Source organism: Durio zibethinus, chromosome 6 (genome assembly GCF_047325235.1).
Source record: "Durio zibethinus cultivar Kanyao isolate XHJ-2024 chromosome 6, ASM4732523v1, whole genome shotgun sequence".
NCBI classification, from domain to species: Eukaryota; Viridiplantae; Streptophyta; class Magnoliopsida; order Malvales; family Malvaceae; genus Durio; species Durio zibethinus.
In genome coordinates, this window is record NC_143167.1 from 11,273,818 (window position 1) to 11,286,064 (window position 12,247).

At 26.0% G+C, this 12,247-nt stretch overlaps 1 protein-coding gene across 1 annotated transcript; it reads right to left on the reverse strand.

Annotated features, from left to right (window-relative positions):
* Positions 1–9,196: 9,196 nt before the first annotated feature.
* Positions 9,197–11,479, reverse strand: LOC111286121 (uncharacterized). The gene is made up of 2 exons (XM_022875924.2): positions 11,022–11,479; positions 9,197–9,950 (listed from the first exon to the last, which is right to left on the reverse strand). The coding sequence occupies exon 2, from the start codon at positions 9,899–9,901 to the stop codon at positions 9,488–9,490; it is 414 nt and encodes a 137-aa protein (XP_022731659.2). The 5' UTR covers positions 9,902–9,950; positions 11,022–11,479; the 3' UTR covers positions 9,197–9,487.
* Between the last annotated feature and the right edge of the window lie 768 nt (positions 11,480–12,247).

A 12,247-nucleotide genomic window follows, 5' to 3' on the forward strand; every position in this document is an offset into this window, starting at 1 on the left:
GTAAACATTTTTCAGTATAACATTTTCTACATGTAATTGACTCTCGAACCTAGTTTTGTTTAGTAGATTAGGACTTATCATTTTTAAAGACCTTTAGTCAAGTTTAAAATTTTGTTAGAAGGGATAGATACAAATAGGTGATCAATCACACCTAATAAAAAAAATTAGTGGCAACTCCATACTTTTTGTACCTAATGGTCAAGTTCTCAAACTTGCACATTATAACAATAACGTTAATAACAAAATTGCTTTTTTATGCAATTCAAACCTAAACTGATGGTTGCCTTGCAAATTATGTTTTGGATAGATGCAAGATCTATGATGGTCTATAAATATTTTGGTGATATGGTAGTATTTGATCTTACTTATTTAACAAATAAGTATAAGATGCCTTTTATTCCTTTTATCAATGTGAATCATTATTAGTCCATTTTATTTAGATGTGTTTTTTATGGGATGAAACTGAAAAAACATTTACTTGGTTTTGGAGGATTTGGCTTGAAGCTATGTATAGATGTCTACCAATAACAATTATCATAAATCAAAATGCAATTGCAAAAGTTTTACCTAATGCCAATCACCATTTTTATATGTGGCATAATGAGAAAAAATTTCTTGAAACTTCGAGTCATGTTTACCATTAGAATTCTAATTTTAGGAAAGATTTCAATAGTTACATTCATAACACAATCACACCTACTGAGTTTAAAGATACATGGATGAAAGACTTGGAAACATATAACTTATAAGGAATTATTTTATTAGGCAAAATTTATTCCATTCATAAGAAATGGTTGCCAGTTTTTTATGTAACACATTTTATATTAGAATGTCAACAACTCAAAAAAGTGAAAGTTTGAATAAATTTTTTAAGGATTACATTAAATGCAAGTATTTCAGTAAATGAGTTTGTGGCGAATTTTGAAAAAGCACTATAAACTCAAAGCCCATTTTAAATACATTATATTCCATAAAAGTTAAAGCATATCTCATATATACTCGAAAGTTATTTAAAATGTTCCAAGATGAATTGATTTGTGCTTAAAAGTATGTTGCTAATTGAATAGAACCAATGGTAATTCAAAAATATATAAGGCGTATGAGATTAGTAGGGAAAAGCTTATATACATTGTAACTTTTAATGTACCAATTAAAGATGTCTTTTGTAATTGCCATAAATTTGAATTCATGAGCATTTTATGTTGATACCTTTCAGCAATTTTTATAAAAAAATACATATATATATATTTTTATTGCCTTCCTAATACATCTTTTATAGGTAAATAAGCAATGCTAAGAAAAATGCTACCTTAGAAATCCATAGAATACACTTGTTGATAAAATCAATGAGTCATCTAATTTGTGGTTCAATAATGTTTTATTACACTCTCTTGAATTTAAAAAAAAAAAAAGATCAAGTAAGCATTATGTCATGTATTTCATGGTAACGAACTCTTGTTTGAAGAATTCGATAATTTGATAATAGGGAGTGCTAAAGTTGGTGAAGCTAATAAGTTAATTTCTATTATCGATTCCGTAGCTTTTTAGGATAATAATGATAATGTGGAGACCCACATCCAACTTGCGAGGTATTATCCGTTTTGACCCGAAAGTCTCATGGTTTTATCCCATAAAAGGTGCCTCACAAGTTTGGGTTTAGATCTCTACATATTTATCATTCCTTACCTACACATTTTTTCAATGTGGAATTGGGGGCATTACAATCTTTTTACCTTTAAAATTTGATATCTCTGTTAAGCCGAGTTCAACCACAGGACCAAGATCACACCAGACCACCGTGTAACACTTAGTGACTCTTACGGTCGTCAACTGGTGACCACTTTGATACCATTTGTAGAGATCCACACCTAACCTATGAGGTATTATTTGCTTTGACCTGAAGGTCTCACGATTTTGTCCTACAAAAGGTACCTCACAAGTTTAGGTTTAGATCTATATATATATATATCATTCCTTATCTACACATTCTTTGAATGTGAGATTTAAGGCGTTACAGATAATGTTTCATATGCTAGAATGATTTTATGATTTCTTAGATGTTTTTACCAAAGGACATCTTCCTTTAAGAAGGAAAAAACTAGTATTGAAAAAATGGTAAAACAAACAAAACATGTTCATCTTGTAATCGCAAAGATTATACAAAGCATACTTGTGGTTGCATCAATAGCTAAAATAGAGTTAACAACATTTATAGTCTTTTAATTTTGATCTAAATTTTATTTTGGTCTTTAATTTTTAAAAAATTTTAATCGAGTCTCCAATTGTCCAAAGCTATTTTGTTTTAGTCTTTACATTTATGGAACTGTTTAAATTAATAGTAAATACTAACTAGTGCCACATGATGATATCAGTTGACATCTCGTATGGCAGAGGAAGGACTAAAATAGAATTCTTTCAAAGTTTAGGAATAAAAAATGAAACTATCTCAAAATTTTATATATTTCATAAAATATTAAATTTAAAATTATATTTTTATATTTTTTTGTAATATTATTTATTAGTTATATTTTTGTTTTTAATAGAAAATTGTTTTTAAAATTAAAATTAAGTTAAAAGTTTAAATTATTTTTAAAATTCAATATGATTTTAAATAAAAAATAATTTTCTATTAAAAATATTATTTTACACATAAATCATAATAAAAAATTATTCTATCCAAAAATATATTTTTAAAAATATATAATATCTTTTATTTTCCTTTTACAAATATATTTTATAAAAATAATAAAAAATAAAAAATAAAAACAATTAAATAAAAAATGATTTTTATATATTTCAAATATATTTTATAAAATATTATAATTTAAAATATTTTTTAAAATTTTATTATGATATAATTCATCAATAAAATAATATTTTAATAGAAAATATATTTTTAAAAATTAAAATTAGGTTAAAATTTTCAAAATAATTTTTTATAAATTACATATGGTTTTAATAAATCAAGTCAAAATTTTTATATCGATTTTAAAAATTAAATGATAACTTTATATTGTTTTAAAATATTATATAAAAATTTTCATATCATTTTAAAAATTAAATTTATTAATCTATTCAAAATTTTATTTTTTCTCCAAAAAATCTAATTTTAATAATTTTTTGTAAAAAAACTTAATATTAATATAAAATGAAAAGTATAATTAATTTTTTTTTAATTTTCTTTTTTATAAAACATATTTTATAAAATATATTTAAAAGGAAAAATAAAAAATATTTAACATTTAAAAAAATAAATTTTTTGGGATAAAAATAATATTTTTATTATGATTTATGAGTAAAATATAATAAAAATTATTTTTTGTTTTTAAAATGTATTGAATTTTTTAAAAAGGAATTTAAAATTTTTAATTTAATTTTAAGTTTTGAATATTTATTTTCTATTTAAAACAAAAAATCTAACTAATAAGTTAAATTATTACAAGGAAATATAAAAATTCAAATTTAAATTTAATATTTTTATAAGATATGTATGAAATATATAAAATTTTGAGCTTTTATCTCAAATTTTGAGAGAATTCTATGAAAGTGAGTGTCAATTAATGTCATCAAATGGTGTTAGTTAGCATTTACTGTTAATATATATTGTTCCATACACAAAAGGAACAAAGTAAGATAACCTTAGACAATTAAAAATTTAATTAAAAATTTTTAATTATTAAAGATCAAAACAAAATTTAGGTTAAGATTTAAAAACTACAAATGCTATTAACCCGTTAAAATAAGTAATCAAACTTTGCATATTTTTTTTCCCCTTTGCTCTATATTTTTTTTAACTTTCAAAATAACATTTTATTTGTATGGTTTTATGAACATTGTAACAAGGGTTCAATTCAATGTCAACTTCTAAAACTATTAATATAACCAAACCCTAATATTTTATGATGTTTTAATCTTTCATTTTTTTTAACTATTGCCTCTAGAGTAAGGTTGACAACGAGTTGGATCGGGACAGATTTTTGCTCGTCCCGAACTCAATCCGACCCAAAAATTTTTTTAAATTTTTTTATATCCAACCTTGATCCGACCCAACATTTGTATAAACCGTATTTGATTCGATTCGATTCGAAATTAATAAAATATTATTTTTTTAATATAAAATATTAATTTTAAAATATAAATATTTAAATATATAATTATATAAATATATATAATTAAATAAATTAAATAAAAAATTATTTTTTATATAACTATCGGGTCGGATCGGATTTGCCTAAAACTCGAACCCGACCCGACCCCAACTCTTTATTAGCAATACCCGACTCGACCTGACTCGAAACTCGATTTAAAAAATAAAAACCGATTTTAAGAGGTTAGATCGAGTCAAAACTCTTCGGAGACGGGTTGAATTACTGATCCTATTGTTGAGTTAATCACGCTTTTCATACTTGAACTTTAAGAAAATATATAAAATGATACTTTAGTGTGCCATTCCACGAATGCATAAAACTTAAATTTTAACAAGCAATATAATGATTAATAGAGTATTATTCATATGTGAATTACAAATAGAATTATACCAAGTACTCAAATTTAACTTCCTAAATTATATTCAGAATAATAAAAAATTAAACAATTAACTAATGCAATTTAAAATAAGTGCAGTAAATAACTAACCTAAAACCGTCTAAACCAAATTAAACAAGAACATTGGAGTAACCGAATTAAATTTAAGCAACGTTAACAGTAAATTAACGTAATGCTGTCAGCCGGAACAATGCAGTATACTAAAAATAGTTTATAAAACCTAACGCAGAAACGAAAACTGTAAATTAAAACAGAATTGAAAATTAATACAATAAATTAAAAAAGTATTATATTATTTATTTAGTTAATTAAAATATTTTTATTTAAATTTATTTTCGGTATTTTTAGAATCATTTATTGTTAATATTAATCATTGCCGAATAATAGTAATCTTTGATACGAGCATGTACAACCTACACATAATCACCCCATCTTCGGACTAAATCTAAACAAACCATATGACAATATCATTCAGAAATACAAAGTACATAATAGAATATATTATTTAAAATTTAATAAAGTGAAAACTTATGACTTAAATTCATTTAACTCGAAACTAAAAACAATCCAAATTTAAATAAACTCGAATTCAAATTAATCTGAAATCTAATATTATGAATTTGAAATGGTTTAAAATCAAAATGATTCGAGAAATTAACTTGAAATAACTTGAGAATAAATTAAATATAATTTTATTTAAAAATATTAGTTTAATTAAAATAAAAAATATAACACTAATAAAAATAATAAATATAACATAAATGATAACTTATTAAAATTATTGAAAATATCAAATTAATATATATTTGTAATATCAAACTAGTATAAATTATAAATTTGTTATGTTACTCGTAAAATTTCTCATAATTTATAATATGATTTAAAATAAATTATACATTTTTAATTATTAGGGGTATACATATTAATGTATCATTTAAAATAAATTGCATCAATTATCATGTGATTTAGACTAAAATATATAAAATAACCCATTGATTTGTGTATATACATAATGTTTACATTATAATTATATTATTGATTTTTAATCATGTAATCTACAATATATTATATAATGAGCTACAATTATACGAAAATTTAAAATAATAAGCTATTAAATAATGAGCTATGATTATACTAAAAATAATTATTTATATTGTAATATTATTAATATAAAATAAATACAAAAAACTATTAAATCAATCAAACGTGACAAACCTGTTTTTCATTTGTAATATATCTACTCATATGACATAATATAATTAAAAATACATTTTATAACTTACATGTGTCAAATTTTGTATCGATATTACTAAACATAGAACACATTTTTCAAAAACCAATATAATTTTTCTTATATTGTTTGGATATTATATTATTGTATCATATTTAAATTTGTCAAATATAATAAAATTATATTTTTTTCATTTATATAAAAATTAACTTTAATTTAAAACATGCAAATTATAATATTTATATTTATTTTTAAAATATTTATTTTATGTTTTAATAAAATTATAAGAAAATATAACTCAAACTTGATTAAAAATTTTGTTTAAATTTAATTTTAATTTGATTTTAAAAATTAATAAATTGAACCCCAAAGGCCTCAAATCCATACAATCCAAGTGTCAAACCCAAAATATCAAAAATAAAATGATCTTAAAGATGTCAATCTTATCCAAATTTGATAGGAACTTGATTTTTTATCCTATTAAAAATGAAAATAGAGATGAATATTAAGTTTTTAAAATATAGATGATAATGGGTATAAGTTTAAATTTTTTATCGAGTACAGATACGGGAATGGGTAATACAACAACCACCTCAAACCTTATATATATATATATATATATTTATTTATTTATATATTTATATATTTAATAAATTAATTTTTTATTTAACAATATAAATATTATTTTAAATTTATTAGAACTAATATATTTGTATTTAAAAAATATTTATAAAAATTACATAAATATGTAAAATAAAAATAAAAAAGCAAGAAAGTAAATTTTATTTTTTAAAAAAAACTACGGATATAAAAATTACCCATACTCATTAACATGGAGATGGAGATTGAATGAATTTGAGATATCTATTAGGTATACATACAATAATGGGTATAATATAAAAACCTGAAGATGAAAATAAATAGTGCTTTACCCACTTCATAAACTATCTATTGACATCCCTAAATGACCTAAATAAAAAATAGTCTGAACCCAAAATAATTCAAAACCAAAATTACCCAACTCAAAATTGATCTTATTATTTTAAAACCTGAAATGACCCGAACTAAATTGACCCGACCCACCAAATTGATAGGTATACTTAAGTGTAAATGAACCAGCCATTTCAAGATAGCACTCTCTAATTCCTTGGCTCTCTTGGTGGACAGAATTCATCTATCTTGTTGGCAAATAAATTTTAATAATTTTCCTTCATGCTCCCCCCAAGCAGCCACTTATAAACTATTGAATGTACTTGGATATAAATGGGTCCAATATGTTGGCAGACAGCACCAAAAAGCATGTCATGCCTTGGCCTGGCCTTGCATGCATTAAAATACGACAGCTAAATCATTTTTCACATCATATTTAATATTGAAATTTGAACATGCAGCAAAGTTCTCCAATTAAAACCTACCTATAAAAGTTGAAAAAGACTTGAGGATTATTATGCTTAAAGTCAAGTAGACAGCTATCAAATTTAACTAAAACACGGCAATGTATGTACAGGGTGTACTCTGTTATGAGAAATCTAAATGCCACCTTATTTAAAGATTTGAAATGGCAAATTTATTGGCATTTTTATTGAAAAAGTACCTGACCTCAGATAGAAAGGAAACAAAGTTCTTCACCTTGCAATTTTTTTTGGTACAAAGGAAATTGTAGGGGAAGGGATTGCAGGCATTAAGGTTTGAAAATTAAATCTACTTAATACTACCTCTTAAGAATGGCTGTATGAAACTAAGATTCGGGTTGTCAACTTTATTTATAGGCAAAATGAAATCTGATAAAAAAAAGAAATAACAAGTACTAGTCCACTTATTTTAAACTGACATTAATCCACAATATACAGCTGATGAGTTCCGGCGAGCTTCAGTCATGACAATCTAGTAGAAAACATTCCACTCCTACCCAAAAAATAAACAAACAAACAAAAAGACAAACAAAAGCATGCAACCTAAATGGATCCCTCAAATGCAAGAACAACAGCAAGAACCCTAGACCTCTTGTTTTAAAACCAGTGTTGTAAATGTTCCTTTCATCTAGATAAGTTCCCTACATATTCCTTGCCTGCTCTCAATGGTCAAGCTTACAAGCATTTTCCAAAACAATCTTGCAATTATCATGGAAGCACGTTTCAGGCACCAATTAACTTCTCATCTTCCAACAAGCAAAGGTGCAAGCCTAACTGATTGAAGATAATCAATATCTATGTATTGTATGTATGTATGTGTGTATGTATGTATATTCATATGTACCTGCAAAGTATGTGACATGCAGGTGCAATTGCCCATATGTATGCCATGCAATCATATTCAAAACAGTCTAAATTCTAAAAGGCTTTATACTTACGGTGCAGTTTGTCATTTCATGGCTTAGCAACTAGTCTAGCCCCAACAAATAATTAATGGCGGATCTCCAGGACCTTTTACAGCAGAGAATATTTATATCAACCGAAATAGTCTACCAACACAAAAGTTCAAACATTTATGAAGAGCCTTTGCTCAAAGATCATGTTGGCACTTTAAACATTATGCAAAACAAGAAAAATTGAGAAAAGTAGAAAAACTATGATTTTTTAAAACTCCAAGATAAAAGATTAGTGATTTGAAGAAAATTAGTAAATTTCAGAGAAAATAATCAAAATAATTCTCTTAGTGACATAATCTACAGCCCTTGTATCTAGCAGTACTACGAGCAATGAATTACCATAAAACACACACAAAAAAAAAAAAAAAGAGACATCCACAAACATATTTGATGTATCTTTCCAGTCACAGCCCATGGCGGCATAAGGCATTGGCCTCAAGAAACTTGAAGAAGCTACAGGCTTACCATTCAGACAGAACTCAAGGTCCTCACAGTCCTTCCAAAATCAAATGCAGCCAAAATTCAATGAACACATAGTAAGCAAATGAACTATTTTGATATGTTCTAATTAAAATTTTCATGCCTAAAACTACCAGTTTATGGCTACATATTTGAGAACCGGCCACATCCTGTTGACTAAAATGCAACTTCCTCGGTTCTCCTCAGGAAGAGGGGAAAATTAAGAAACTGTCTATCCACACCAAGTTAAAAAATTAGTAAGAAACAGTTGAATGTCATGAGAGCAAAGCATAACTGATAATCATGTTCGTAAAAGTTTGACTGCAAAATTAAGCATTTAGGAGAATACAGGGGAAGCTATATAGCCCTAGTGCACTAGATAAGAAAAGGTTTTAAGCAGAAATATCATAATTATTTCTAATACCTATCTACATAAAGAACATAAACACAATTTAAATAGCAACAGAATAGATTCTTATATCATTAGACAAATTTTGAGAATTAAGGGAAAATAATATTTAATGTTATCCATTAGTTGCACAAGTTAATATGTACCTACCTCATACTATACCAATCGCAAATAACTGAGAAAATAAAGTGAAAAGAAGAGCTTGGCATTGCTATCCAGATGATATAATACAAGAAGCCAGTGATGACATGGAATATAGTAGCATTATCAAAAAATTACAACCAGCAGAATCAGTTCCAAAACTCCAAAACCAAATAAAATAGAGAAGGAATTAAAGATAGGGAATCGCCAAAATCAAAAGAAACAATTACCGGAATGCAATATTGACTAGAGATTTACTAGGCCTCACTTCCTATCTCATAATGTATCTGGCAAAGTGAAAAAGAAGAGACCCATAGCAATAAGCACCACAATCTCACTTGCACTCAACACCTGCTTCAGCTGCCCGACGTGGCTTACTTTTCCGCCTACTCCCATTTTGCCGAAAACCATTAGACTTTGACGAGTCATTGGTGCTTGATCTGGTGCCAATGCCATTCTCTTCTTTGACTGAATCAGGCTTCTCTTTTACCAAGGAGTTACGTTTTCTCTTTTTTCCATTCTCTGCAGTAGAGGGACTCTTTCTCTCTTTGCTTGTGATACCAGCTTTTCCATTCTCACCATCCTCTTCTTCTACTTTTTCAACTTCTTCTTCATCAATTTCGTCTTTTAATGGTTTTTGTGGCCTTCCTCTTCTCTTTTGTGCAGGAATTTTCTCCTCTTCACCACTTCCAGCATCCTCATGGTTGCTAACAGTCAACTTCTTTCCTTTTCCTCTACCTCTACCCATAATTTTAAACTCAACTAATGAAAAGCTCTCTTACAAATAAAGTTGCAATCTGCCAAACCATAAATCCACAGATAAAAGAGTTTGGTTAAAGAAACAAAAGCAGATTTCAGGAATTTTTGACAAAGTTCAAAAAAGTTCAAAATAAACTCAATACATATGCAACTCAATATTTTTTAACAAAGGCTATAGATGGTCATGTAAATAGCGAAGGATATGAGGACTGGGGTGAAAAAAGAAACGTCTCATCAATAATGCAATTATTAAAAAAAAAAAAAAAAACCTTAGTCAGCTGATGCAGACTAATTTACAGATACTTTCTATTTCAGTTGAAGACAAGCACACATTAAGAATTATGGCACCAAAAAAATTTACTTTAGCACGCCTAAATGAACATTATAGACTCTCAAATACTAACACGGCTAGCCAGTAGCCAATCATTATAATTAAGTGATGCCACTGTCTAATTAAACTAATAAGAGGGCTGATTCAATTTTCAGAATACATCAAAACAAGGCTTTTAAAAGCTACAGATAGGACATCTGAGGATATATAATCCTGGTTTGATTTCCATGAGAAAAAAGGGTTATAAAAAATAACATAAAAACTCGAGTAACTACTTTCTGTGGACAGTAAACCAGATTGAGTGAAATATTTTGTGCTTTCCAAAGTTTCAAGTTGTAAAATACCCAGGACCGAAAATTGAAATAGACCATTCTCCAACATCTCCACCACATCCAATTGGGAATAAAGTGAATTTACGACTGCCAATATCCAATCAAAACATGAACTAGGAAAAAATTGAACAGCATTAAACGATCCATACAAAGTATTGAAATTTACATGAACTCACACTTAGCAGCAGAGAGAACACCAATATACTAAATGAAAAATCAAAAGAAACATAAAAACTAATTATAAAGCATAAAAAAAAAAAAAAAAAACCTTTGAAAACAATTAACAATCTTTACTAGCTCATTCAATCAAGATCCAGCAAAAAAAAGAAAAATTTAATGATAGATGAACTCAACAGAAAGGGGCAAACTTAAAATAAACAAAACAAAAAATTCAATATTACAATAAAAATTTATAAAGATAGATAAGATAGAGAAGAGGAACCTACCTGAAATTAACTGAAGTCAATATGCATCTTTAACAAGAAACCCATTACTTTGAATCTGTTCAAACCAAGCAAACATACTGAAAAACAGAAAAACCCAGATGGGTTTTTTCTCTTTTCAGTGTTAGTTTATTTGAGAAAGTTAAAAACTTGGAATGAAAAAAAAAAAAAAAAAAGAAATGAAACTTTCAAACTTTAGAAAAACTATGATCTGGAGAAAGAAAGATTGTTAAAACCCAGATCAAGAAACACATATATTTGAAGGAGTTAAGGTTATGTTCCTTGTCAATAACATGGTTAAGAGATAAAGAGATAGAGAGTGAAAGCTCAAAAGAGATATTTCTTCATTGGCTCTCTAGTTTCTATCTGTATGCTTTAATCTATGTGTGTTTGTTTTGTTGGTGGCGTTTAAGAAAATTGAATTGAAGAGGTTATTTTGGTAATTGAGAGAGAGCAGCAGCAGCAGCAAGTAGATACAAACTCATTTATGTACTTGCTTGCCATTTCGTTCTCTCTTCAAACACTCCAAAACTTTAGCACACTTTGCATCCGTATCTTTGATGACGTGGATAACTTCGTAGGTACATGCAAGGCTCAAAATATTTATATTGAATTTTTACATCATTCATTGAGCAAAATTGTTGACAACAAAATTTAAATTTAAATTTTATAAGTAAAATATTTAAATCTTATAAATTTAATCAATTCACGTTGATATATGAGTATCTTTTTTAAAGTATTATTTTTTTTAAATGTTAATATCATAAATAACTTCTAATTTACAGTAAAATCATTAATATAATATTAAAAATTTAAAAATTTTCAATATAATATAAGAATTATAAATATATTAATTAATATAATATTTACTTTTAATATAATTAATTTTTTATTAATAACACGTGACGGATAAACAACTTTCATAAATATATTATATTAGTTACTAATTTAATAATTTAAATATCATATTAAAAATTTTAAAAATTCAAGTAATATATTAAATATTTAATTTGAAAATTATTCAAGAGATTAATTCTAAAAAAGTAAGCATGATTTGCATTTCCTTATATATAAAATTTAAAATAAATAGATTATTCAAAATTTTATATTACAGATTACCTTTTTCATATTATAATACGAACTATAAATAATTCAAAAATAAAATTATACTACTTTCTTCTTATCATTAATGTTTACGTAGGACTTTTTCAATAAATTTTTTTCAAGTT

Excerpts from the sequence above, each read along its gene's own strand:
- LOC111286121 (XM_022875924.2), bottom strand. The coding sequence starts at position 9,901 with ATGGGTAGAGGTAGAGGAAAAGGAAAGAAGTTGACTGTTAGCAACCAT.